Here is a 27760-nt window from a genome sequence, read left to right as displayed (position 1 = left end):
CCTGTCCCCCACCTTATGCCTTAACTCCAGCTGGTTTTGTAGGTCCAAGGGAGCATTCCCCCTTGCCCAGTCTGGCTGCTCAGTGTCAGTGCAGGGCATGCAAGGGGAAAAAGGCTGCACCCATGGGACATGGTCCCCCCACTCTCCAACCCGCACCCCCACCAGGGTCCCCAAAGAAGGGCACAGTGGGACACAGCCTCAGGAATATAAATCTCATTAAAATCTAGGATACTTTAGAACTCTACACCGGGAGAGACACTGGCACAGGCAGTGCTGCCCAGGGACGCGTGCGTTATTGCTAACAATTAGAGGTGAAGAGTAGCGGCGTGACACGTGGGGCAGGGCACGGGCACCATGCGGGAACCTGCGCCCCTCGCCACGGCACGGCGGGGGGCTCGGGACGGGAACAGGGGAGCTGGAACATCCTGCCAGGGCTCAGTGCCCACTGCCTCCAGCCACCGTACCAAGCCGCGCTGTGCCCCTGTGTCAGCCTCAAGGCTGTGGCATAGGGAGTGCAGAGCACTGGCTGGGAGGGGGGGCAGCAGAGTGGGAAGGGTCTCACCCCGGCCACCCTAAATCAAGAGCTCCAAGCCCTTTGGTTGGAGCTGGAAGACATTTAAAGTTGCCTGGCCTTTGCCAGTGCATCCTGCTCCACTAATACTGGTTGGAGACCGAGCATCCCCTGATGGCTTGGAGCAAGTAGGCTGGTGCAGCCCTCCGTGTCTCCGCTGGTACTTCTTGCTAGCAGCAGCTGCAGGGGGGCAGGGGGGCAGTCCATCCTGCTCCCCCTTAGCACCATGGAAGGTCCCCCTTGCCCGTGCCGGGGCTGCTGGGGAGAGCTGGACCATGGCCTTGGCCCATCACCCCCCCGAGCCAGGCTGAAGTACTCCCCAGCCTCCTGCCCTGCCATGGGGCAGGCAGGAGCACTAAACTGTGCCCACGCTGCATGTGGCTGTGCCCAGCTTAGCAGGTTAATGCCTGGCCCCCAAGGTGGCACCCACAGCCCCTCAACGGGGCCGTGGGGGTGGAGTGATGCATGGAGGAGGCACACCAGCTCACCACCTTGCACAGCCCTGGGGTACCGTGCATGTGTGCCCATGTGTGCCCGTGTACGTGACATGCATGCCCATACCGCATCTATGGGTAAGGGACACACACATGCACGCACACCTGTGCTCTAAGTGCTCGTGTCTTGTACCATGGGATCCCGCTGCCCATGCGGACACTGTGCTTGCCCCCGTCTCCCTCTGCTGGCCTGGTGCTTGGCACGGCCACCCGTGGGACCCTGCAGGCTCTGAGCCACAGTGGGTGCCCACGTGGGCTGGGGGTCCTGCGGTGCCAAACCCTGCCACGACGGCCCTGTGCACACACAGCTTGGGGCGGCCACGGGCAGCCCTGGCATGCCCCAGCCCTGGTCCCACCCCACGCCCTCCCCACGGGTGGGCCAGGACTGTGCCCCACGGTGGGGCAGGCTGCCTGGCTGTGAGGGGGCTGGGAGCCAGGGGGCATCCTGCCCCCCATCCTGTGCATCCCCCTGGGGCAGGGCCCCCGCAAAGTGCCTCTGGCTCCCGGCCCTCCTGGGGCTGTGCCCCCTCCTCTCTTGTCCCAGCGTCGCGCACAAAGGTTACCGTAAACATGAGGGTTAACGAACGCCACGGGGGGGGCAGGGGGGGGTTAACCGGCAAGGACGTGGGGGGTCTCGGGGTCAGGCGCTGAGAGCCCCCTGCGGTCCGGTGCAGCCCGGAGCCAGGCTCCGCCAGCGGAAGGTGCGAAAGTGTCACCGCGCGGGAGGGGTTAGAGGGGGTGCGGGGACGGCAGGGGGTCACAGTCTGGAGTCCTGGCTGTGGGCTGAGCCGTTGCTGCCCTGCACGGGGGAGGCAGCCGCTGCCTCGCTCCGACCCTTCTCTGGCTGCAGGGGCTGCACCTCCAGATGGGACTCGGTGGAGGGGCTGAACGCCGGGGCGTAGCGCCCGCTGCGGTGCTCTACCAGTGCTGGGCCCCAGTCCTTGCTTGCCTTGGTAGCGTTTTTCAAGCGCTAGAGAGAGAGGGAGAGGATGGGGACAGGGTTAGCACCCACCATGTTCCGCCACCCCAGCCTGCCCCAACATGCCAGTGGCTCCCAGGGTACCCAGAGGCGGGGGTGCCCCATGGATGCTGCCTGCACACAGCCGCTGCGGGGTGCTGACAGCTCCGGTGGGGTTGGGGACAGCCTTGCAGGCAGCTCCAGGTGGGACACGAACAAGGCGGTCTAGCCCCTAGCCACCCACCTCCAGCAGCGTGTCCCCCTCGGAGCAGCACACTTTGTAGATGGCGTAGATGGGGATGCAGATGACGGAGGAGAGTGCCATGAGGAAGCCGATGCTGATGGCCCAGGTGGGGTAGACGTAATCGTTGTAGGAGATGGGCCGGTACTGGATCACTGTGAAGACCAGGATGAACTGGGGAGGGACAGGCAGGATCAGCCAGTGGGGAGCAGCCAGCCTGCTCTGTGCCCTCCACAATCACCCTGCTCTGCCCCATCCCTGCCGCTCCCCTGCATCCTCCCCAGGGTGGGTATGTGGGGTGACCAGGTAGGCTCCCAGCCCCCTTCTCCCATGGCCCTGTGCCCCATGGTCACGATGCTCACAAAGATGATGGCGGGCGAGATGAAGCGCCAGCAGATCTGGAAGAAGAGCGGGGGTGGGAAGCCCAGCATCATCTCAATGTCCTTGAAGTAGTTGTGGTGCCCTGGGGGAACAAGTGACTATCAGCCCCTGCATTGCTGGGCTGGGACCCCAAGCCCCCTCCCACCCCTGCCCAGCACCAGCTCCAGACCCAGGTGGTGGGATCCACCAGGTCAGAGCTGCCCAACTGGCCAATGGCCTTGCCAGTTACCCCACAGCAAGACAATGACTAGCTAGAAGTTAGCCCACCAGTTGGCAGGGGCAGCCCTGCTGGCCAACTGGCCGTAGGCAGTTGCACCTACCGTAGATGTACATGATGGCCACGCACATGATGCAGGAGATGATGACCAGGGAGAAGCTGGCGGCGTAGTTGTCCATCAGCAGGAGCCAGTAGATGCCCGCCTGCAAGAGGCACCCATTGACACAGCTGCCTCAGCTGTACCGCTGCCATCGGCAGAGCAACGGCACAGCCACGCTGCCAGGGCTGGCATGGCAACACACAGCCCGGATCCCACCACCATGGTTGGCATGGCAGCACCCGATGCCAGGGTCAGCATGGTGACACTTAGTCCGGATACAGATACCAGATACCATTGCTTAGTCTGGATGCTGTCACCAGGGTTGGCATGGCAACACCAGGCACTGGGTGTTACCACCACCATGGCAACAATGGATACAGCTGGTGGTGTCAGCAAAGCAAGGCTGCCATGGCAATCACACCCTGTCACCACAGTCCTATGGTCACCTACCTGCGTGGTGAGCGGGATGCCCAGCAGGAAGCCTGCCACAGCCACCCCCAGCGTCACAAAGGTCTTCCTGCGGATGATCCACTCGTTGCCCACCTCGTCCACGATGGCTGTGACCAGTGTCTCCAGCAGGCAGAACTGTGCGTGGGACAGAGGGGGCAGGATGTCACCGCCTTGGCCCCACCATGCCACCCCATCCCAACGCACTGGTGCTACCATGCTGCCCCACCACGACCTACCTGTGTACCCAGCCCCAGGAGGATGAGCATGAAGAAGAAAAGGATGGACCAGAGGGGTGAGATGGGGAGCAACGTGAGGGCTTCGGGGTAGGCAACAAAGGCCAGGCCAGGGCCATGGTCAGCCACCTTGGAGACATCCACGCCCAGGTGGTTGGCCATGAAGCCCAGGATGGAGAAGATGACAAAGCCGGCGTAGACGCTGGTGGCGCAGTTGGTGATGCTGATGATGATGCTGTCCCTGCAGGGAGAGGGGTCAGGGCTGTCTGTAGGCCTGAGAGGCAGCAGGGGGCTGGGGTGGCGGGCCGTGGTAGGGCACTCACCGGTAGCAGTTGTTGTGGAACTTGTTGTAGGAGGCCATGGTGATGAGACCACCCCAGGCGCAGCCCAGCGAGTAGAAGATCTGTGAGGCCGCATCACCCCACACCTGCAGCAGTGGGGTGGTCAGCCCTGTGCCCTGCAGCCCTGCTCCTTCCTGGCCACCCACCACCCGCTGTCCCCGCTCACCTTGGCGTTGAGGATCTTGTCCCACTGGGGCGTCAGGTAGTACATGATGCCGGTGAGGGCCCCCTCCAGCGTGATGCCGCGCACGAAGAGGATGGTGAGCACCACGTAGGGGAAGGTGGCCGTGAAGTACACCACCTGTGGGGTGACACCTCAGTGGTGGGGGGCCGGGGGAGGGGACAAAGGGCGTGGTCTGAAAGGGGCATGACTGTGGACTGGGGGAGGGGCTACGGGCCAGGGGAGGGGTTATGGTCCTGAGTGGGTCCCCGGAGTGGGGAGCATGCACAGGGCGGCGGGCTAGGAGGGGCTGTGCCCAGAAGCAGTGGGGCCATGTCCACAGTGGGAGCGACATTCCCAATAGGGGAGGGTCATGGCCACCACAGCCGGGGGGCGGGGTGCACGTGGGTACCTTCCCAGAGGACTTGACACCCTTGATGAGGCAGAGGAAGACCACGACCCAGGAGACGCCGAGGCAGCCCAGCAGGGGCAGCCGCACCTCGCCCAGGTTCCCGATGTCATCCGACAGGTCCAGCACGTACCTCCTGCATGGGGAGGGGGACGGTGGATGTCAGCGGGACCCTGCCACCATCCCCTCACCTGTCCCACGTCCCATCCCCAGTACCTCCAGTACTCCTCGCTGGGGCTGGTGCGCTTCTGGGTGGTGTTGAGGAGGCGGGTGAGGTTGAGGGCGGCGCGGCTGGAGAGGTTCCCGTCCAGCACCCCCACGCAGTCGGGCGTGTTCCAGGCGTTGCTGCAGTATGTCCAGGGCAGCACGCGCGTCATGGACACAAAGAAGTAGTAGAAGGCAATACAGATCACCACGTTGTAGTAGATCCCGATGTATGTGGACACCACCATCATCCCGTAGCCCACGCCTGGGAACAGCACCAGGGAGCGGTGAGCGGCATGGTGCGGCACGGCAGGGGCATGGCACGCAGCACAGGGGGTTCTGGCGTTGGCACAGCGGGGGCAGGCAGCATGCGGCACTGCCAGCAGCAGCCTTGCAGCCGCTCTGTGGCTTGGGTCCTGGCTGTGGCACTGGGCTGGGGACCACTATGCATGGGATCCTCACCTCCAAGCAAGCCTGGTCATGCTGAGGGTCCCCTGGGACATGTGGCAATGCGCAGGGGATGCATGGCCTGCAAGGCTGCAGGCAAACTCCTAGGGGCTGCAGCCCTAGAAAACCACTGGGTGGGGGTCTCTCCTGGCTATGGTGACTTTAGGGCTGCAGCTACCTGGTGGCATGTGACAGAGGTGACACAAGCACAGGGGAAATGCACCCCTAGGCTGAGCACACCATGGTGCAGAGCACACAGAAGCATGTGCATGAGCTGCCCCCACTCAGCTGTGATGTGAACACATCACCCAGAAGGCAGCACGCAGGCATGTGCCAGAGCAGCCAGCAGCATGGGAGCACACCGATGTGCCGGGTGGTGCACCAGCAGCACAGTCCAGCCATGGCAGGGCAAGCTCTGAGCATGGACAGCACGCATGTGGGCACAGCACCCTATAGCGCAGGGAGAGGACCACAGGAGCGTGCCCACAGCCAGAGAGGCCATGGGTGCCCACAGCCTGTTCAGGGGGCCTGACTGGACTCTGCAAGAGTGACACACTGGGGACACGTGTGGCCTGAGCAGGGATGTGTGTGTAATGCCTGCAGCGGATGCCAGTGCAGGGCTGGGTATGCGCAGGAGATGCATTGCGTGTGAAGGGACATGTGTAATGCGTGCAGGGGGATGCCAGGCGAGCTGTGTGCAAGGGAATGCAGCCTGGAGTGGGCATGCGCACGGGCCCTGTGCCATACAGGCAGTGATACATGTGCAATGCACACATATGGAGGACTGTGCAAGCTGCAGGTGCCTGCACAGGGCCACGTGATGTGCCGGAGGTGTGCGTGCAGGGGACACACAGGGTGTGCAGGGGCCGTACCATGTGCTGGCGGGTGTCCCATGTTGGTGTCTGCTGGTGGGGACAGGCAGCTCCTTACCTTTGAACATGGGGCTGACCCTCCAGACGCCAAGACAGCCCTGGCTGGCGAACTGCCCAAAGGAGAGCTCCATGAAGAAGAGGGGGATGCCGCAAAACACCAGCATGATGAAGTAGGGGAACATGAAGGCACCTGGCGGGCAGCAACCAGAGGGTGAGTGGGCAATGGCCCTGGGCACAGCTGTGCTCCCCATGCCCTGCATCACCCCACAAGCCTGGGGCTGACAAGCACTGCACAGGGCTGGAGCACTCACCCCCACCCCTGCCCTGAGGCACCCCATTCCCCCGACACCCACCTCCCCCATTGCGGTAGCAGAGGTACGGGAAGCGCCAGACGTTGCCCAGCCCCACGGCGTAGCCCACGCTGGTCAGCACAAACTCGATCTGGTTGCCCCAGTTGCCACGCTTGACGCTCTTGTCCAGCTTGCCCCGCTCCCCGGGCACAGCACCATTCTGTGGAGAGATGCCGTGGGATGCGTCAACCAGGAACGCCCCTGCCGGCCCCATCGGAGGGGCGACGGCCGCCAAGCGGGGCCGGGTGGTCCCCAGCATCCTTCCCCATCCCTCCCTCATGCCAGTGTCCCCCCCATCCCGCCACGCACAGGCAGTGCCAAGGAGGGGGAGGGCAGCGGTGGCAGCGCCCCCCCCGATGAATAGCTCTGCCCAGAGCCCGGCTGCAGCGAAGGAAGAGCCTGCAACTCATACAAAGCAGGTCCGGGCGCCTGAGCACAAAGGGGCCTCTGTTCCCGTGCCCCCTCCTCCCTGCGCCCAGCAAGAGAGGTCCCGCTGGGTGGCCGCTGTCCACGGCTGGGCGAAAATGGTGGGACCCCCGGGGTGAAGCAGGGCCCCCCCCTCAATGGGTAGTGGGGTGCAGTGACCAGAGCAGGCGGGGGGCTGGGTGCCTCCTGGGAAAGGCACCCTACTGCCCCTGGGGTCCTGCTGCCAGCTCAGTCACCAGTGAGGGCACCGTACTCAGGGCAGCACCAGGGCAGGGGGTCCCATGCAACTGAGTCCCCTAAGCGGGACAGCCCCAGTGCCCAGCCATCCCTCACTGCAGGGGACCTGGGGGGAGGGGGTCAGACAGGGGCAAGAAAGGGCGCTTTGTGCAGGCTGCCACACAATGCGAGCTCACACCGGAGCCAACAACAACAACAGGGATAAGCACCCATCACCCCCAGCAGAGATGGCACCCATCACCCCATGGCTCCATCCCAGCATGGCCCTGGGCTCATGCTAATGTTTTGCCCAGATGCTACAGAGCTCTGGCAGGTTGGGCTGAGGGCAGATGGCATTTCTGGGGTGCTGCAAGTACCCCAAACCCTGCCTTCTCCACCCAAGGCCAGGTGATGGGTACACAGGATGGGAGTGCCGGTCAGTCCGTGACCCTACGGGAGCAGCATGGGGTGCCGGCAGCCCTAGGAGCACACTGGAGCTCCACAGTGACAGTCTCTCCACCACCATGGACACCCCATGCCCACACCCATGCCCACTCACGCTGCTCCCCCCGCTGCATCCCTGCCATGTGCCCCCCACGATGGCTGATGCCGTCAGCGAGCGGGCCACAAATGGGAGCCGTCGCTTTGGATCTGCTCACGCCGGCGGGGTGCAGGCAGCAGGCACGGTGCACCTAACCGTATCATTCGATTAGGGCCGGCACAGCCGGGACGTGATGCCCGGCGACTCCGGCACTGCGCTGCCAAACAAAGCCATCTGCTACAAGCGGGGCCTGCACGCGCCGGGGGCCACGGGGGGGCTGCTGGAGTGCAGGGCTGGGGAGAGGGGCGATGGGGGGGGCGGTCAGATCACTGGGCGCTTTGGGCAGGGCAATAGGGAAGACATGCTGGCCATGCCCAGTCAGGGTACCAGGGTGCCCACGCCACAGCCTGTGGGCAAAGACTGTCAGAAATGAGCTCACAGCAGCCCTGGGTGCTGGGGGAGTCTCCTGTGGGGTGCTGAGTGGGAGTGGGACTGAGGGGGTACCCTGGGTTGGGGGACAGGACACTAGCACTGTCCCCACACTAGGGCACACTGCCCGCTCCATGAGGCTGATCCGATCGAGAAGCCTCTGATTAAGCTGCTCGCACTAACGAGGTTCCTAATGAGCAGCACGGCCAGCAGGAGAGGGGGCAATGTTCCAGCCTCCCTGACAAAGGGTCTGGTCGAGGGGGGAAGACACAGTGCATGGCGCTGGGTCAGTCTGGAGCCCCGATGCCCACAGAGGACCTCATCCCTGTCCTAAAGCCAGAGGGCTAACCCTCTGCTCGGGTGACCCTGGCATGGCTTCGCCCCCATGCAATGGGGCACACCAGCCTTGAGCTGCTTGGTACCAGTGCAACGAGAGCACCAGGCCTCTGTGCCCCCCCCTCCCCCCCCCACCTTTCCTACAGTGCTGGGCTTTGCCGCACTTGTCCCCAGTAAGGGGGCAGCCACGTGTGCCCATGCGTGCACAAGCATGCACACGTGCGCAAACACTTGCGGGCTCACCCATCAGCTTGCTACCACCCCTCCTCTCCCCAAATCTGGGAAGGTCAGCCTGTCCTTTACAGTCATTAACTGTCCTCCCAACCCCACTTGGTAAAAGAGGGGGACGCACACCGAGAACCCAGGTGTCCAGGAAGATGAGACAACATCCCTCCCTGCTGTGGGGATGGGACAGAGCTGGGCTGCAAAGGGCGAGCTGCCCCCCAGCACGGATGCAAGCCCCTGGAAAGGGCGGTCCTGCTCCCAGACCCTGCATTTTCCATGCACATACGCCCATGCAGCTCCAAAAGATGCCTGGCTTGAGTGAAAATATAGCGGGAGGCGGCGTGGGGGGGAGGAAGAAGGATGTTCCGGGCACCCCAAACATCCCCTTTGGAGATGTCCCGCACCCACCTTCGGAGATGTTCAGGGTGCCCAGGGCATCCTTTCTCCCCTTTCCCCAGGGACCCCCCTCCCCATATGGCCAAAGCTTCCCCAGCCCAGCAAAGCAAAGCAGGCATCATCCATCACACTGCCTGGCACCGGAGCCTTTCTCATGCTAAGCAGCATTGCCTCTCACAATGACAGCTTGGCTGGGGTGCCCGGATGCCCCCCACTACCCGAAAGGGCCCTGATTTATGGCTGGGAAGCTCATGGCAGTGGCAGAGTTGATGCGGGGAGGGGATGTCCCCATGGGAGGCATCTCCAGCATGGTGCCCCCCTCTTCTTCCCTCCACTCAGACTGCCCCCACAGAGGTATTTAAGCCCAGCAGAAGCACTCCATCGGGTATCAGCCTTATCCAGCCCCCCCTCGAACCAGTGAGAGACCCCCAGTTCCTTCCCCAGCCTCCTAACTGGGTGCCAGGGCTGCTCCTGCAATGCCAATGCAGGGTACCAGTCAGCCCTGATGTCATCAGCCTGATGTCATTGCTCTTTGCCACATCCATGGCAATGAAGTCATGGCTGGGCAAAGCAGGGACGGAAGATACAAATAGATGCTAATTACATTGTTTGCCAAAATAGCAGCTCTTCCAGGGCAGGGAACTGGGGTGCCAGATGCCTGGCGTAGGGGAACCCCAGCCTGGGACAGGGGTCCCCAGGGATGGAGTGACATGGACTGGGGTGTCCTGGGGACACTTGCTGGCTGTCCACAGATTCTGGGTGCTGGGGAGGGGGACTATAATCAGGTCCTGCACTCCTTGTCCCTGGCACATGGGATAATGAGCCCACAAGTGCCAGCCCTGCACCAGAGCCTGCCGTGACCTGCCAGCTTGCCCGTCCCGGCTCTGCCAGCCCCACCGGCACATCCGAGCTATCCCTGCCCTCTCTCTGCGGTGCCCAGCCCTGTGTTCGCCCCTGCCCCGGTGCAGCAGAGGTACAGCATGGGGGCACTCCCAGGGGCAGGGTGACACAGTGCTGAGGGGGATGTCCAGATCCCGGGACCCCTCAGCAGTGCAACACAGTCCCGACCACCCTGCAACGCAGGGAGGCTGCCCAGCCCCACCAACAGCCCTGAGTGTGCTCTGCCAGCCATCTGCAGCAGCACCAGCCCATCCCTGGGGTGCCATGGGAGGACAGGGCAAACTTTGACTGATGCCCATGAAATGGGGCGGGGGGAGGGGATCTTTGCTAGCCTCTGCCCCTGCAGCACTGAGCAAGGCAAAGGGGTGCTGTGCACCTCTCTTGCAATCAGTAGGTTCCAGAGTTAATGAACACGCAACCGTCCGGCAACCAACACAACCGAGGCCATGGAGGGGGTTGGTGCCACACTGTGCCCTCCATCCCCTGGAGCACCCCACATCCCTGGCTGTGGGGCTTCGGGGTGCCTCTCCAGCATCCCACAGCACAAAGCTGCAGCTGTGGCTCTGCCCTGCAGGCCCATCACTCCGGAGCTGGCACAAAGGGGCTTGGAAAGCCACGGTAGGGGGGTGACAGCGCTGGCGTGGCCGCCACCCACCCTGACCCCCCCACTCTGCCCCCCAGACTGAGACCCTGCTCTCAGCTCCCCACTGACCTGCTGAGGGGGCCAGAGGGGGCCCGGCTGCCCACAGCCACCATCCAGAGGGACAGGCTGGCCGGCTCGGCGAGTCCCTAGCTTCATTGGCACCTTGGGCTCTGGTGCAGCAGCCGCCCGCCTGCCTCCCCCCACTCGCTGCCTCCAGTGCTTGGCACTGCTCCCCACTTGCCTCCCAGCCAGGCTCAGCCCCTCGCCAGCCACGCCGCCGCAGCACCGGCACCCCACCACGCTGCCTGCCCCAGCACCACCCCTGCCTGCCCAGGGACCCTTATGCCTCAGTTTCCCCCCACCACGAGCCGTGCCCCCGTGAGCCAGGTGCCTGCCCTGGCAGGCTCAGGCAGGGCAAGCTGCACAGCGGGCTGAGCCCTGTCATGCTTAATGAGGCCTCATTAGCGGGGTCCAGCTGCTCACAGCCCCGCATGCTTCAGCGGGCAGCGCTGCCCTCCCTGCGGGCACTGCTGCCCGTCTGGCCAGGGCCGGGACCTGTGTTTGGAGTGTGGCAGGGGGCCACGTCCCCTTGGAGCCTGCCGTTCCATACCCCAGTGTCCCCAGCCCCACACACCTGACCCCAACCCTGGGCACCTGAGGGCTGTGAGGACCAGGCATGGCCCCGCTGGCGGATGGGGGCATGGGGACAAGCCTGCCTGCTGACACATCCCCAGCCTGGTGCCACACTACTCTGACGTCATACCACTGGCGACATCATGGGGTCTCCATGGCAACCCTTGAAAGGTCACTGCCCCACGGGGGACCATCTGGCTGGCAGGAGGGCTGTGCCATGACCCCCCTGCCACCCGGGCACTCCGCAGCCTCCCTGCTCGCCCCCTTGCTAGGGAGGGGTGGGACCCCAGCGGGGTGCTGCGTCCCACAGGATGGCAGGCGCAGGGTGCCCCTCAGCCAGGCTCGGGGTGCCCCAGCTGCTCCCAGCCCTGTGCCCCGGCTGGGGAGCGTGGCCAAGGCGCCAGCGAGGCGTGATGGTGCGCCAAGGGCGGGGGGACAGGACGGCGCTTTCGGGCGACCATCTGGGGTCTGGGCAGCAATGGCCGCAGGCATGCACATGAACAGCACACGTGTGCAGGCGGGTGCTTGGCCCCTCGTGCACCAGCACCTAGTGCTTGTCCCTGTCCCCTCCTGCACTGGCCACCCAGTAGCTTGGGACATGCCCTATCCATGGGATGGCAGTATCCAAGCATGACCCCCCTGGGACATGTGCAAGGCCAGAGCCACCCCACGCTGTGCCAGCCAGTGACTCCAGCCCTGCCCAGCCAGCTCAGCCACCTGTCCTGCCCAACATGCGGCCAGGCACCTTCTGTGCCCCAACACTCTGCAAGGTGCCCACACAAGCAACCCTCTATGCCCAGTTTGACCACATCACTTTGCCTAGGCCACCTGCATGTCACTACCACGATGTCTTGCCCCAGGCACAGTGCCCCCCTCCCCGTGCCCCTAGCAGCAGCCTGAGCACAGCACCACGGGACCCACCGTCCCATCCCAGGGATGCCAGGCCCTGTGCCAGCCCACGGGAGCACAGTGCTGCTCCACTGGCAGCCTGGCCAGAAGGCAGGCAGAGGTCACTGCCAGCCCTACGGGCACACACTGCTGCTAATGAAGGGCCCACAGCAGGACCCTCACCTCCCCTGGCATCCCAGTCCCACACCAACTGGCTGGCAGTGCTGGGGCTGAGATGCAGAGGCAATAGGTGTATTGAGGGTGGCTGTGGGTCTTCCAGCCCCTGTCATCCTGTCCCCGAGCAGGGCTGTAGGGTGCCTGGGGCAGGGGTGATGCCCAGGGACCATCCCCCAGCCAGGTGCTTCCACCAGGGCTGCCTTTCTCCAGCCCTTTCTCCCGGGGCAGACATGATTCTCCCAGGGCATTCAGGCAGAAAAATCCTGTGCTGCCTCCCCCCCCTCCCCATCACTGCCCCTTGGTATTCCAGGAAGGGCTCCTGGAGCCAAGAACCACTTCCGCAGCTCCACTGGCTCCCCTGCCCGCAGCCACTGGCCAGTGGCACCACGCTGCTGGGGGTGTCTGGGACAGGCAGGGCCCCCCCACCTTCCCAGCCCTTAATCCCCAGCAGTGCGGTGGCAGTGGCTCCCCATTGTCTGCCCAGGTTGGGCTGGGGCGATGGCAGGAGCCCACCTGAGCGGGGTGCCCCGTGGCTAAAGGCTGCCCGACCGTGCCAGCAAGGCAGCCCGGGAGTCAGGAGCCACGGGTACTGCTGGAGCCTGAACAAAGTGCCCTGAGGAGAACAAAACAAAATGTTCTTAAAGACCAGGGACAGAGAGGCTGTCTGACCCTTCCCACTCCTCTGTGGCGCCACGGGGACCCTCCTGCCTGGTCACACAGGAACTGACCCAGCCCCTGGAGCTGCCCTGCACCCCGTTGGCCGCCCACTGACAGGGCATCTGCAGGGCTTGGGAGTGGTAGGGGGGCACTGCCCACCCTTCTGCCTGTTGTTTTGGAGTGAGCATGCAGAGCTTCCCAGAGCCATCAACAAAACGCAGAGCTTGCAAAAGCAAGACACAGCACCCTTGTCACACCCAAACCAACGGGAAAGAGCAGGCCCCAGCCCACAGGTGGGGAAACTGAGGCACAGCTGCACATCACCCAGCTGCTGCCTCCATCAAACCCTGTCCTTCCTCAGGCAGGGCACAGCAGGCACCCCGAGTCCCACTGCGGCCCCAGGCATTGCACACACATCCCTGGGCAGGGGTTGCATTGCGGGAGCCCAGCTGGGCTGGGGGCAGCGGTGGCGGGAGCTGCACCTGCAGGCAGGGATGAGAGGACAGGCAGGAACTGCACTTTACCAGGTGACTGGCAGAGCCCTGGAGGCAGGCCAGGGAGATTACCTCCCTTCCTCACTGACCCAGGCAGCTCAGCAGCTAGTGCCTGTCCTGCCACAGCTCCTGCCAAGGCTTTCTTATGGTGCAGGGATTGCTCCAGGAATGAGGATGCTCCAGGAGCAGGGATGCTCTCACAGGGACCTCTGCCTTCCCCCACAGCCCCCACACCAGCATCCCCCATGCCCTGTGCAGGGGTGTCCTTACACCCTGCAAATAGTGAAGCACTGGGCTCCAAGCCAGGGTGGCCAGCGTAGCATGTGCCAGACCCTGTGGTCCCCTGCCCATTCCCACCTGTCTGCGTGCCCTGGCCCTGGGGTGGGCTGGTCAGGTACTTCCAAGAAGCAGGTTAAAGATTGACCGGCAGCAGGTGGGCACTCCCATGGCTGGCTCCCTGCTGCAGGTGCCAGGCTCAGCCCTCGCCCCAGTGCAACGCCAGCTGCTCCAACCAGGTCAAGAACACAACAGCCACACAGAGCCATGGCAAGCACCCCACACATGCAGGAGCACATCCCCATAACAGATCCCTGATCAAGCCCGGACACATCCTCAGCACCTCCCTATTCCCAGCCAAGGGCTTCTGTAGAAAACTGCCTTCCTCTTCTACTGGCCACCTTCACCCTCCACACTGCCCGTTGCAGGCAGGATGGGTGCTGGGCTCCCTGCTGCAGGCACAGCCAGCAGGGCCATGCTGGGACACGCAAATGAAGGAGCCACGCACACGCAAGTGTGCTGGAAGCGCCTGCTGGAGGACACTGCTCCTCTGGCTCTTGGCTTCCCAGGGAAGTCCTGGCTCCCAGCCCTCTGGCTGGAGCGTGCAGCTATTTCAGGAAGCCCCTGGGGAAGGGGAGGCCCGACAATTGTGTTGGCCCGGATGGTTCAGCTCCCATCCACTGGGAAAAAGGGAAGAGCCAAGCCCAGCCTGGGCTCACCTGCCCAACACAGCACAGCAGCCCGGCACAGGAACCTGAGCTCAAGGGCTCCCAAGTACCAAACACTTGCACAGCAGAGCTGCCACAAGCACGGGGCCATTGCAGCCCTCCAACACGGACACATGCCAAGCGCATCCCACATCCACCCGGCGCACTGAAGCCATTCCTGCCACTGATGAGCGCAGAGCAGCGCACAGCAGCCTGCAGCACACCGCCTGCAAGTACAGAGGGGCTGGGCATCACACTAGTGCCTGGAAAAACCTGGCTCTGCCCGTACACCATCCTACCAGCCCTGTCCAGGACAGCCTGCCGGGTGGAGGCAAAGGGGAAGCAGCCCCACACTGTAGCCCTCTGGGGGCACCCAGCACAGAGGGGTGCCTATGCCCTATGCTGAGAGCAGGCAGAGGAGCCACCCAGCTGGGGCTTTCCCACCTTTGCCGCCCGCCCAGAGAGCTGGGGCAGGTGATAAGGCTGGGCAGCGTGCCTGAGACGGGCGATAGCATCCCCAGGTACAGCGAGATACCACGCCCAGGGAGCCTTGCAGGCACAAGGCTGGTCGTTGTGCTGCGGGAGCATCAGGGTGGCACAACCTCAGCTGGGGGTCCCAGGGGGGCACCAAGCCTTACAGGCGTCCCAGTGTCCTGCTCCCTACACTGGGTGCTCCGGGTCCCCAAGGCAGTGGCCCATGCCAGCCCACTCCCCACAGCGCAGCACTTACCAGCAGCCCCTCGCTGCACTTATCGGCCATCCCTGGAGGCTGGAGTGTGGCGGCGGCTGCCCACCGCAGGGTCCCTCGCCTGCCCGCTCTCCGTCACGCTGGCTGCGGCACCAGCACCAGTGCACTTCAATCCACTGTCAGAGCAAGCTGGGCAGAGGGGAGAGACACCAAGAGAGATGTGACTGGTAGGGTGGGCACATCCCCGCCCCAGGCCTCCCCCTCCCACCAGGAAGCCGTGACAGGCCCCCATACCTGCCCGCAGGGCACATGGGAGCGGGGCTGGCAGCAGACGCAGGGTCTGGGGCTGGGTGGGCTGGCAGCGTGGTCTCTCCCACCCACCCACTCCAAGTGTCTCCGAACCCCTGGCACTCACACGAACCCCCTGGCACTCACATGAGCGGCGGCTCCCAGGTGTTTCCCAAGAAGCAGTTAAAGATTTACCGGGTATAGACAAACGACCTTGCAAGCAGCTGGCTGTCAGCCTCCCGGCAGGTGGGCAACAAGGGGCTGTGGGCAGGAGCAGGGCCCGAGCTCTGCCCCAGCGAGAGCTGGAGCTGAAGTGGCTGCGACACACTGCAGCGCCGGGACTGGGCGCTGAGCGGGGCCAGCGCAGGGCTCAGCTGCCGCGCAGGACACAGATGGGAAACGATTGCCTTCTGCCCCGGTGCATCTCATGCACGTGCGGCGCAGGGGGGCTGAGCTGCTGGGCTCTGCCGGGCACCAGGTGCTACTGGACAGGGTGCAGGCGCGGGCAGCTGCCTTCCCTGCCCCTACCCCTGCCCCAGCCTGGGGCTGCTGAAAGCCTCAGGGAGCACCGGGGGCCTGACCTCACCAGGAGGGACAGCCACTCTTGCCAAAGACCAGTTTGATTGTCCGTGCAACAGCATCAATGTTTGCAGATCTCACACTAGCACTTGGTGTCCTTGCTGGCTGGGGAGGGATCCCCAACCCCCACCAAGAGTCCCTGACCCCCACCACCTGCAGTCGAGCACCCCCAGGGCCTATCCCCAGGCTGCCATGGGTCTAGAGTGATCACCAGAGGGGCACGAGGCCCTTAAACCATGGAGAGGGAGCACGGGCAGTGGAGATAAAGGGCAGGAGGCCAGGGGATGCGGGGTGAGCCCCCAGCCCTGGCCACAGCCCCTCCAGCGTAAGCAGGCTGCTGTCAGCAGATAACGCGTCCCACAGCCAAAGCCCTTCCCAGAAGCAGCTGCATTTCCAGGGGGAGCCGAGATGTCATCACTACCACAAGGCTGACTGCTCACATGGCACAGGGACCTCTCAGAGTGAGAAGCGTAGAGCCAGCGGCCAGACCTCCTCCCCACCACACACCTATCACCGGCTATGCCCACCCTGCAGCCCTGAATTCAGCCCAGGGCTTCACTCTGTGTCCTGGGAAGGCAGAGCGCCCAAGTGGACAGCCCACCGCTCCCCCCGGGGTCTGCCAGGCGCTGATAAAGCTGTGTGCCTGCATAGACGCTGCTGGCTTCAGCTCCCAGCCTGACAAGGAGACAAGCGCCCAGCCAGATGCAGGGCAGCAACGGGATGGATGCATGGATGCCTGAGGCTGCAGCATCCCCTGAGAAAGCCAGGCAGGGATGGGGATGCAAAGCACTGGCGCTGCGGGGCGGCTCTCAGAGCTGCGGAATGCCGTGACACCTCGGAGGGCAGGGCGGCTCGACCTAGAGACAGGACGGATGGCACCGTGGAAGTGGGAACACCTGGGCACCCGCGGGGGCTCCTGGCTGAGGTGTCACACCTCGGCGGGAGAGGCAGCCCAAAGCACCCAGGGGAAGGCTGCGGATGCCCGGTCGCAAGATACAGCTCCCCCACCCCGGTCCCTTCCCGCCCGGCGGGTGCCCCGGGCCACCGGCGCAGCCATTGCCACCTGCGAGGCCATTTCCTCCGCCAGCATCCGCCGGGCCCGCCGCAGTCAGGTCTCCCCGGTACCCGCGGGAGGCGGGTAGCGGGCCGCCCTGCCGCCGCCCTGCTCCCCCCACCCCCCCATCCCTGGCGGCGGCACCGGCGGCAGGCCCCCCGGGCAGCGCCCGCCGCCACTCGCCCGCCGCCCGGCATCCCCCCGCCGCCGCCGCCCGGTGCAGCACGGCGGGGGGGGGGGCCCGGTTACATCAGCCGCCACGTGGTGGCTGCTCCGCCGCCCCGCCCCGGCACATGCCCGTGGAAAATTACCGCCAGCCCCCCCGCCCCGCCACCGGGCCGGGCCGCCCCGGTCCCCGCGGCCCCCCCGGGTCAGCTGCAGTGGCAGGCAGCCCTGCTCTGCGCGCCGCGCCCCTGCGCTCCGCCGGTACCGCGCCGCTGCGCCGGGAAAGCAACAGATGCGGGACCGCTCCGCATCCCGCTCCCGCCACCGTCCCGGCGGGTGGCCGCGCCCGGTGCTGCTCACAGTGGCGCTGCCGGTGCCGCTCCCGATGTCCCCGTCCCCGCCGCTCCGGAGCCACTCGCGGCCGCCGTCCCCGCCCCTCTCCTCTCCTCCCCTCCCCGGCAGCTGCCCCCATCCCCGGTACTCCCGCGGCTGCCGGCCCGACCGGGCACCCGGTGCCGGCGGAGATGCGCGCCCCTTACCGTGCCCATGCCGCCGCCCGGCCCCTCCCGCCGCGCCAGGTGGGCCCACGGGAGCACCGCCACGCTGCGCCCGGCCCGGTACTGGTGCCGGTGCCGATGCTGTACCAGGCCCGGAGCCGCCGACGCCGCCGGTGCTGCCGAGTTAATGAAAGTTTGGAGGTCGGTGGGGGCTGGCGCCGCCTCTCGCCCCCGCCGCCGCGCTCCGCCCCCCGCGCCGCGCCGCGCTCCCCAGCGCCCCGCTCCGGCATCCGCACCCGCACCGGGGGCGCGGGCACCGCCGGCAGCGCGGGCACCCGCGGGGCGTGAGAGCGCACACGGCACACTGGGGGCACTCGGGGTACATATGGTGCCCACGCACACGCGTGGGAGCGCAGGTACCTATGGCACAGACGGGCACATATGGGCACACACCGGCACGCTGCATGCATGGGCGTGCATCGGCACACATCGGCACACATGGGCACACACGGGCACACACGGGCACACTAAGCACTTGACACACTTGGGCACTCGCAGCCCACATGCAGCCCACAGGCACACGGACACCCAGGGGCATACGCAGGCTTGCAAAGGCACGTGGCACGTGGACATATATGGGACATACGGTCACAAAGAGGCTCATACAGGGCATAACGTGCATCCACACATACATGTTTTCACACCTACAAGCACACACAGAGGAACACCTGCACAGAGTCACTCTGCCAGGGCACAGCACCACGATGAACCCTCAGGCTCCAGCGAGGATGCATGTGGTTAGTGTGACTGTTGTACATGTGTGCATGTGTGTGTGTGCATGTGTCTGTTGCACATGTGTGAGTCCATGCATGTGCATGCTGCAGCAAGTGTGATTGCTGCCACGTGTATACACATGTGTATACATGCAAGTCTGTACATGTATACCTATGTATTTAGGGGTGTGTGTACATGTGTGTACACATGGAAAGGTACGTGTCAGTGTCTATAGGCATACACGTGTGTATGGGCATCTACTTGCATATGCAAACCTCAATGCCTGTGCATGTGTGTGTGGACATGTATGGGTACACATGCACATGTGAACATGACTGTACATGTACATGGATGCACATACTGATATATACATGCCCATAAATACATATGTGCATGTGCGCACTCCTGAACTCACGTGCATGTGTGCACATGCATGTGCAGCCAGCACACACCCCCACAGCCCTGGCCAGATGTTTCCAGTAATGCATGACGGGTGCAACGGGGGCCGCCCCTGGCCTGGCCCCTCGCCGAGGCCTGCCTTCCCTCCCATCCTCTGCCTGCTGGGCTTCCCACATGCCGGGACAGTTGCCTGCACCCCGGCACCCTGCCCTGCTCGCTGCCCCCTGGATCCCTCCCAGCTCCCAGGGTGCGCTGCACACCCGGGCCTCAGGCTGGCTGTGGGAAACATGGCAGGGGTGCAGTGGGGGCCTTGCACCACACAGCCCAGCGCCCTAAGTGCACCAACAGCACAGCCCTTCCCACATCCCACTGGGTGCTCTCTGTTTTTTTCTGCCTCCACAGCCCTCCACCCCATCCCAGGGCTGACCCCGCGGTGCTCCAGCCGACTTGGGGAGCATCCTTTACCTGTCTCTTCACAGATCCTGTTGTCCCTGCTGGTTGCTACCTGGTTAAGGAAACCCTCAGCAGAGGACCGAATGGAGGTTGGGGCAGCGATGCAGTGGGTGCCCCAGGGTCAGCTACTGCAGGCCCCACCGCCACAGAGTCACCAGGGTACAGGGCTGCAGGATGGAAGGTGGTGTCAGCATGCTCACGCGCTGACTCTGCTTTCGTTTCGGGCACCCGCAGCAGGAAGGGGAAGGCAGCAGTGAAACTAGCGGGTGCTTACGTCCTCCCACACCGTCCCAGCACCCATGCATGGCAGCTCAGCACTGGGAGCCAGGTTGCTCACTAGCACCGTCGTTCCCGGCTGCACTTGGCCTCACACCCCACCCCACAGCCTAAATCTGGCACCCAGCATCCCACACCCAGCATCCTGTATCAGAGCCAGAATCCAGCTGCAACCTGTACCCCTGCCCCAGGCTCTGGGCTTTGGAAAGGAGCTGCCAGCTGTGGAGTCGTAGAATTGACCCTCAAGGGATAGATTTCCATGAATGAAATTCATGCTTTCAGCCCCCTTCTCAGGGTCTCACTCCCCTTCTGTGCATTTCCTCTGTGCACTCTCCTGTGTCTTGACTTGGGGAAACAGAAGGAGGGACCCTGCACCCCCCAGAAAGTCAGCGAGAGGCTGCTCCTGCCCCTCTGCAGCCTCCAAGATGCTGTGATGGCCTTGCAGCACCTTGTACCTGGGTGCAAACACCTCCTCCCCACGAGCCTGGGAGCTTTATGCACCCATGGCTTTCGCCATGGCCCTGCTGCACCAGTCAGGGCTTCCCTGGGGTCTCATGGTGCCCAGAGCCACAGCAAAGGCAGAGGCCAAACACAGTGCATGGGGTGAGAGGCTGCAGTACCAAAGGGGTGCGGTATGGGTGTGAGCCTCCAGCCTACGCTCATGCTCCCTTCACCCACCTGACAGCAATCATCCCACCATTCCCCATTTTGGGGCACCTGTCTCCTTCCCTCCTCACTGGCTGCCAGGTGTCACAGTGTCTCCCAGGACATCGCAAGGTGGTGGGAGTGATACCACAGCACCCATTCCCCAGTGCCGTTCAGATCTGTGGGGCTGGTGGCTTCCTCTGCTGTGGGCAGGTGCGATGACCTCACTGCAGCTGTAGCATCTCTGTGGGGCACATGCGTTGGTGTGCAGGTGGCATTGCCACCTCAGCAGCATGGTCCCTCCCCTCCCCTCTACCTCTCCTCTCCTCTTCCATCTCCATGGGTGTTGTTGCCTGGGAAACTGCGGGCAGACACAGGCAGGGATCCAGAGGGGTGAAGGGTGGAGAGGAAATGCCAGCTCCCAGCACCTGAGAGAGGGCTGGGCTGGCCAAAATGCCAGAGATCTCCAGAGATCTCCCCTGTGCTAGGCCTATGGCACAGAGTTGTGGTGACCCCCCAGTGCTCAGAGCCCTGGCATGGTCCAGAGCTTGTCCTTGAGTTTGGACATGCACCAAATGCAGCAGGATTTAATGCTGTCCCCCCCTGTGTGCCCAGCATGGGGGCTGGCTGTACATCTCCCTGGAGGGACCGTGGAGTTTTATCCCAAGTGCTTCCTGAGCACTGTAAGCCCCAGCACCACTGGGTCTGGATCTGGCCCCAGGGTCTCCCTGTGGTGGGATGCTATGTGCAGAGCTGGGGGCCCCCTGCGCTCCCTGCCCTGGATCACATTCCCAGTGCTTGTGTGTGTCCCAAGGTGGGAAGCAGGGGGAGAGCAAAGTTCAGCTTTGGCATGAAGGGAAGTCACCAAAATCAATCAGTTTTCTTTTAAACCAGCTTCTTGGAAGCATCTCCTGGCTCTGGCTCCCCAGGCTGCAGACCAGCCCTGAAGGGGCCCAGGCAGCCTGGGGAGCTGCAGAGCCTGGGGACCATGCACCCTGGGCTGATCCTCATCCTGGTTCAGATGATGGGAGGGGACTGGGGTAGAAGTCCCCACACAGGGTGGCTGTCTAGGTCACAGCCGCCTCTACATTATCAGGAAAGGACCCCGCAAGAAGGGCAGGGGAAGCTCCAAGGAAGAGCCACCAGCTCATGTTTTGCCCTTCCAGCTTTCCCATCTTTCTTTTCTTCCCAGCATGTCCTCCCTGTCCTACACAGCATGTCAGAGAGGAACTGGTCTATGACAAGGTCCCGCCTCATGGCTCCTGTGATGGTATCAGAGCTCTTGGAAAGCCCCCAAAATTGTCCCTGATTTGCCAGCAATTTGAAGCCACCTCATGAGAGCTGTCTCTCTCCCCAGCAAAGACCTGGGTTTGCAGCTCTGTGGGGGCAGTGCCGTACTCCAGTTCTGGCAGCCCTCTTCAACCTGGGACCCTTGTCCCTGCTGTGCCAAGGGCTGCCCCTCACCAGTCCTGGGCTCAGCTCCTGCCCCAGGCTCTGCCATGCCCCTGCCCTGGGCTTCGCCAGCAGCTCACACCCGCTCCAGCTCCAGGCTTCGGCTGAGTGCCACAGCCTGGCCTGGAGCAGTGCCAGGGCAGGCGAGTGGTGTCGCGGATGGGAGGAGATGCCGCAGGCATCGTTGCTCTTGGCCACAGGGAGCTGTGCCCCCAGCAGCCACAGCTCCTGGGGACTTTCCACTCCTGTGCCTGCTAGTGACCTGGGAAAAGTCCCTCACAGAAGACGCAGCCAGCCTAGGGGAAGCTCTGGTTCAGATGGGCAGTGAGATGGATGGGCAAACCCACAGTGTCCTGGGGCCAGCAACCATGGGGGATGAAGCTGGGCCCTGCCACTGCCTCATGCTATCCCCCCTGCAGCCCACCTCAGTGGTACACATGGCACCCAGCTCACAGTGCAGGGCTTGTGTTTCACGCTGTGGACACGTGTGGCTGGTAGGACAGCCCTGGGCACAGACAAGGGCTCCATTGTTGGGCACTCATATTTTGGCTGCAGGTCCCAGGGCTCTCCCTGACCTGTTGCCTCTGGCTGGGTGGCGCAGAGCTATCTGGATGGGTTCAGCATCACCCATGTCAGCTCTGTACTGGGCTGCCTCATCCCTGGGATGTGGCTCTCCTCTGGGTGCAGGGGGCAGCAGGGTGGTGGGGACCTCATGGGAAGCATGTGTACCTCCCCTAATGCTGCTCATGGCAGCATCTGGGCCCCTGCCCCAGCTCAGGCTCTGTGACCATGACAGCTGGGGTGCCTTGGGCTGCCCAAAATAGCTGTCCCAGCTCTCCCCGCTGCCTGGCCGCTGGGAGCTATCCCATGACAGCGCTCCACGGACCTGGAGCAGCTGGAGGCGGCTGCCATCCCTGCTTGCAGCACTCAGCCCACCGCCCACGGGCTGCTGGCTGCTGAGCACCCTGGGCCAGGACAAGCATTGCCCCAGGGTCAGTCTCCCCCGAGCACTGCCCTTCCCTGGTGTACCCATGGGTGCTCTGCCCTGGGGGTGTGTGGCCACAGCCCTGGGGCTCTGCAAACCCAGTTGTGCCCCCTGGACTGGGATAGCTGGTGCCCAGAGGCTGGGCAGGGCTTGCAGAGCTGCTCCCAGCTCCTGTTGCAACTTGGCAGCCAGCCACACGCCACAGGGTGCACCCCTGTCCTCCTCCCATCCCTGCCACAAGCCAGCCAGACACAAGGACCAGCCTCTTGTCTCTGCCACCGGGTCCCCCTTCCCAGCCTGCCCAGCCGGCTCTCGGGCACTTGGTACAAGATGGGGGGGTCCTGCTGCCCTGCCCGGGCCGGTGCAGTGTCCCAGGGGAGCAGTGGGCAGGCAGGCAGCCAGGCGTAAATCACTCCCGGCTGCTGAGGCTGGGCTGGGCAGTGTCCCTGGGGTGTTGGGTTGTGGCACTCCCACAGAGAGTGCATGGGGGTGAGGGACAAGGGACAACGGCTGCACCAGCCTGGCAAAGCAGCAGCTGGCACTTGCCCACATAAGACATTTGCCGATGCAGGTCCCTGGGGACAGTCCCTGAGGCCATCTCCTCTGCATCCTCGAGGGCAGTAAGGAGGACAAAGCGCTGCCCACCCAGTTCACCCAGCAGTGCTCCATCCTGCGTGACACAGGGGTTTCGGTTCCCCTCAGGGCATGCACATGATGTAACCATCCATGCAGAAGTGTCCCCTCACTCATCCTTCACCACATTGTACCTCTGACCTCTGCTGAAATTCCCTGCAGGGAACTCAGCCAAATGTCACCGGGGCTGGACCGTGGTGGGGACACACAGTGACAGAGTGAGGCTGGGGGCCCTGGGAGATAGCACAGCCCCCTGCAGCTGTCACCCTGCTGCAGCCGGCGTGCTGCTGTGGTCCTGGCCAGGAGACCATGGTATGTTGAGGAGTCAGTGGCCCATGTAACAGCAAGCCTGAGCAGGCCCAGACCTGCACCACGGGCATCCCTTGGCTGCAGGCTGAGCTCAGCCAGGTAACAAACAGGTACCTGCCGTGTGCATAGCTGTGTCTTTAAAACAGCACCAAGAAGTTCTCACGTGAGCATCTTTTTTGGCAGTTGAAATCATGAACAGGGCTGTTTTCTTCTAAGAAAATCCTATAATAGCTCAAATGACTAAAATGGAATAACCCTTTCCACGGATGGGATCTGCACGGCGCGCTGTGCGTGCATTGGAGGTCTGCTGGATGCTGCGCAGCTCAGGGCTCCTGCATCTGAAGGGATCTAAGGCTCTCTGTAGTAGCCTTTCTGTGGTGTGAGCTCTAATGAACAGCATTTTAAATGACACTGAAAGTATGTGAGCGCCTTTTTTACTGGCATCGTGACAAACCTCCTGGTGCAAAATGAACACGAGCTGCGCTTGGAGGAGGGGGTCCCCGAGTGAAGGGGGCAGCTGGAGGGATCCGTGGTTGAAGTCCCCGGACCCCAAGATGGGTGAAAATCCTGGTGCTGCTGGAGATGAACGGGTGTTACAGCTGCTGCCTGGAGGGACCCCCTAAGCGGCTGGGGGTGTCTCCCCAGCACAGGTCCAGAGGGATGGAGGCAGGGGGACCACATGGACCTCAGGCAGAATCCAACCGTGCCCACACAGGGGGGAGGTCACCCCTCTGTCGGCCTGACCCCAAGCTCGCCTCCCTCTGCGCAGGGGATGCCCGGGGACCTGGCGGGTGCTGAGCACCCACACTCTCCTCTCCCAGGCAAGGGGGACCGGGGTCCCGAGGGGGGCTGCCGGCCCAAGCAGGACAGAGGAGGAGGAGAAGGAGGAGGAGGAGGAGGAGGAGGAGGAGGTGGAGGAGGAGGAGGTGGAGGAGGAGGGCCGGTGCCGGGGTGTCCGAGGGCTGGGAAGGGGCCGGGCTCCCTCTGCGGACAGCCGCCGCTCACTGCAGCCGCCGGCAAAGCACCGGGGGCCGGATCCTGCCCGCGCCTGCAGCACCTCAGGGATGCTGTCCCCGGCGGGCAGTGGGGATAGCCTGGCCTGGGTCCCCTTCGCCCCCGCTGCTGGCAGGGACAAAGGCAGTCTCCTCCTGGGGTGCCCCACGCCTCGTGTGTGCCGGTGCTCCCCTGTAGCCGGGGACCCATCGTTCTCAAAAACGGCTCCTGTCCCTGGGGAGAGCTTGCAGGAGGTCCACATGTAAAACCGGGAGGTGGCTCCCTTCGGAGCCACTCACAGCACATAAAATCCAGATATCCCTGCCCTGTGCTGCTGAGACTGTCCCCGAGTCTGAAAATAAGCTCCAGAATGACTGGGGACAGGGACAGGCAGCCTCTAGGCATGGCCAGGTTCTGCCACGCAGGGCTGCTGTCCCCAGGACACGCACCCCAGGCAGCCCTGCCATGCGGCTTTACAGCTCTTAATGTGACTTGGCAGCAGCAAGGGAAGTAGGGTACAGCTCAAAAAGGCTGGTAGAAATGGTCCAGGCTAGATGCATGGTCCTATGGGGTGGGGTGGGATGCTGGGGTGATGGGCATGCAGACCCCATTCAGGCTGGCCTGCTCTGAGCTCCCACTGCTCAGAGGTAACAGTCACTTAGGATTTTTTTAGTCCAGGATGCAGGGATTTTAGGGCAAACTGGAGGTGCAAGGCTCAGTGTCAGGGTAGGATGAAGCACAGCATATTTAAGGGAGGACATCGGGCTGTCTTAGCTGTCAACAACAATCACAAGCTTGTGGGCATCACGTCTGTCCTGAAGAAAGAGTGGAAACTGAGATGGGATCTAATTAATAAAGAGTATGGATCCTAATGCACATAGCTTTTGCCTTGTGGAAACTTGAACTTGCCTGTCCAAACCTATTGGGTCCTCTCTGAGACAAGGAATTAATTTGATAAACATACTGGGCAGACCAGCAAGCAGTCCGGTAGGATGAGCAGGGCGGCACGTCCGCACAACGCAGGGCTGCAAGTGCCGAGGAGCGCTCAGGTGAGCGCCTGCAGCACCTCGTAGGGGATCCGCACGGGACATGGGGCAGCCAGGCCTGCGGGTGCCTGGAGGCTGCTCTGCGCTCCGCGGCGGGGCAGGGGCAACGCCAGCCCGCTGCTGGTTAAGCTCCGCAGCTCCAGCTCCGCAGGTGATGCTGTAGCGACGAGCGACGAGCAGTCGGAAACCGTATGGGAACCAAATGCCGCATTTCACCCAGAGCTGGGCGGAGGGGAGGATGGCTGGCAGGGGACAGTGGCGGTCCCGCAGCCCCAGGAGCGGGAGCGGGGAGCAGGGGTGCCCCGCTGCCGGCAGAGGGAGGCAGACACCGCGGCGGCGGGGCAGGGATGCTCCGGCACCAGCGGCTGGAGAGGACTGGGGGACAGGGGCCAAAGCCTGCGGAGCCGCGGTGGTGCGGCGTCCCCCAAGAGCCCCGGAGCTGCTCCAAGCCTAGCCGCGGCTCAGCTCCGAGCTGTCATTTTGGGGACGTAGCCCCAAGGTTGTTCCTGACCCCACAAGCAGCCCCGCATGGCACTGGGCACCTGGGATGGGAACGTGCCAGCTTGGCCCGGGGTGGTTTTGGGTCAGGGGAGACACACATTGGTGTCCTGGTGGCACTGGAGTCCTCACTGCATAGGCACAGAGCCCATGTCGTCATCCCTCGGAACCCTGGCCCTCTGGGTGCCAGCTTCATCCTGCTCCCATGAGAAGTGCTGCTGTCCCCATGGCTGTGCCTCTGTGCCTTGCACCCCACGGTGGGTGTCAGTACTGGGGGTGCTGGTCGTGGGGCACATCTGGTGCTGCTGATGTACACACTGCCTGCGCCGGCTGAGGCTGTGCTGGGAGCTCCCCCACGGCCGTCAGCACTGAATGGTGCCTGGGTGTGTCCCCAGCTAAATTTAAAGGACTTTGTGGTATAAATATCCTCGGTCATAAATAAACAGAGAGGCTAGATGTTTATCGGGGCCTTCCTGGTAACCCTGTTCCAGCATGCCAGGCACCCCATGCAGTGTCTGTGGTCCTCCCCGGGCTGTCCCCTCTGCTGGCTGCACAGCCAGGTCCTGCACTGCCCTATGGGGACATGGGCACAGGGTCCTGCCCTCTGCCGTGGCCCTGCTCCATCCCACCGGGCCCTCAGGGGAAAAGATCCAGCAGCCACTGTTGCTCCTCCAGAGAGGCTGACTTGCTGGCAGGAGTAAGGATGGCCCCAGGCCCTGTGCTGTCACCTGCCACCAGCCCTGTTTGCCCACGGGGAACAGGTTTGCATGGGGGCACTGAGAAGTGGGGTGGCCATCCTGGCACCCACTGTGTGGGCCACCACCCGCCTGGTGCTGGGGACCATGAGGCACCACCGGCACAGCCTCAGAGCTGGTGCATGGGGCATCCCCCGGGGTGTTGCTGGCACGGTCCCTGGGGACATGCCACCATGAGGCCACCATGAGGCAGGGCCAGAGCCACAATGAGAGGTGGGGCCAGGACCACAATAAGGGGAGGAGCCAGACTACAATGTGCGGTGGAGCTGGAGGTGCTGAGGTGGAGCCAGGGCCAAGTGAATGGGAGGTGAGAACCAGGCAGGAGCAGCCCCATGGCACTGGCAGGAGGTTCCTGTGGGCCCAGGACCCATGGGCTGCCCCAGCCTGGCTCTTGCCTGCTCACCACGAGTGTCCTGGCACTGCTGCTGTGAAGCCACCCCATGCTGCACCAGCTTGTCCATGTCAGGTTGTGTTTGCACCCTCTCAGCCCTGCCATCGGGGAGCTCTGGGGCTCTGCACATGCCCCCTGGGAATGAGGGCTTTCTGTAGGATGTGCAGCCTCCCTGCAGCCCATGGGATGGCATCAAGGCCAGAGCAGCAGCTCTGTGCCTCCACCTGCCCCCACGTCCCTGCTCTGTGCCAGGCTTTTGGCATTTCCTCTCAGTCCTCCCTGGACTGCCCATTTCCAGACCCTGTCCTGCATCCTGCACCTCTCAGGGTGTCCTGCTGCTCACTTCCACCCGGTCCTAACAGACCCACCCAAGCCATGCTGCACAGCCTTCCACCACACAGCTCCCATCATGAGGTCTCTGAAACCCTTCTGCCACACATAGGAGCTCAATCATCCCCCTGCAAGAGCCAGCAGCTCCTCTGTGACCTATAGCTGTGCCAGGAGCATG

At 63.6% G+C, this 27760-nt stretch overlaps 1 protein-coding gene across 6 annotated transcripts; it reads right to left on the bottom strand.

Moving 5' to 3' along the window:
• Nucleotides 1–198: 198 nt before the first annotated feature.
• On the bottom strand, nucleotides 199–19479 carry SLC6A9 (solute carrier family 6 member 9). 6 transcript variants are annotated; one of them, XM_056355973.1, is made up of 16 exons: nucleotides 19282–19479; nucleotides 17686–17819; nucleotides 15496–16784; nucleotides 15103–15249; nucleotides 6432–6588; nucleotides 6137–6268; nucleotides 4772–5024; nucleotides 4559–4691; nucleotides 4153–4287; nucleotides 3969–4072; nucleotides 3649–3886; nucleotides 3413–3547; nucleotides 2966–3065; nucleotides 2627–2727; nucleotides 2268–2438; nucleotides 199–2035 (listed from the first exon to the last, which is right to left on the bottom strand). In XM_056355973.1, exons 4-16 carry the CDS (start codon nucleotides 15130–15132, stop codon nucleotides 1823–1825), a joined length of 1902 nt encoding a protein of 633 aa, XP_056211948.1. In that variant the 5' UTR covers nucleotides 15133–15249; nucleotides 15496–16784; nucleotides 17686–17819; nucleotides 19282–19479; the 3' UTR covers nucleotides 199–1822. The 6 variants fall into 6 exon arrangements, with proteins under 6 accessions (XP_056211948.1, XP_056211949.1, XP_056211947.1 ...); XM_056355974.1 differs by having other exon boundaries at nucleotides 15544–16784; XM_056355972.1 differs by lacking the exon at nucleotides 15496–16784.
• Between the last annotated feature and the right edge of the window lie 8281 nt (nucleotides 19480–27760).

Source organism: Falco biarmicus, chromosome 11 (genome assembly GCF_023638135.1).
Source record: "Falco biarmicus isolate bFalBia1 chromosome 11, bFalBia1.pri, whole genome shotgun sequence".
NCBI lineage: Eukaryota > Metazoa > Chordata > Aves > Falconiformes > Falconidae > Falco > Falco biarmicus.
The sequence above is the reverse complement of the archived record's forward strand: the minus strand, read 5'-3'. Positions and strand labels throughout refer to the sequence as shown.

What these genes read in the sequence shown, in the direction of transcription:
- SLC6A9 (XM_056355973.1), bottom strand. Translation starts at nt 15,132, where the DNA reads ATGGCCGATAAGTGCAGCGAGGGGCTGCTG. An exon ending in CTGCTACCGCAATGGGGGAG is followed by an intron (nt 6,269 to 6,431) that starts GTGGGTGTCGGG and finishes GCTGCCCGCCAG; the next exon opens with GTGCCTTCATGTTCCCCTAC. An exon ending in CCCAGCGAGGAGTACTGGAG is followed by an intron (nt 4,692 to 4,771) that starts GTACTGGGGATG and finishes CTCCCCATGCAG; the next exon opens with GAGGTACGTGCTGGACCTGT.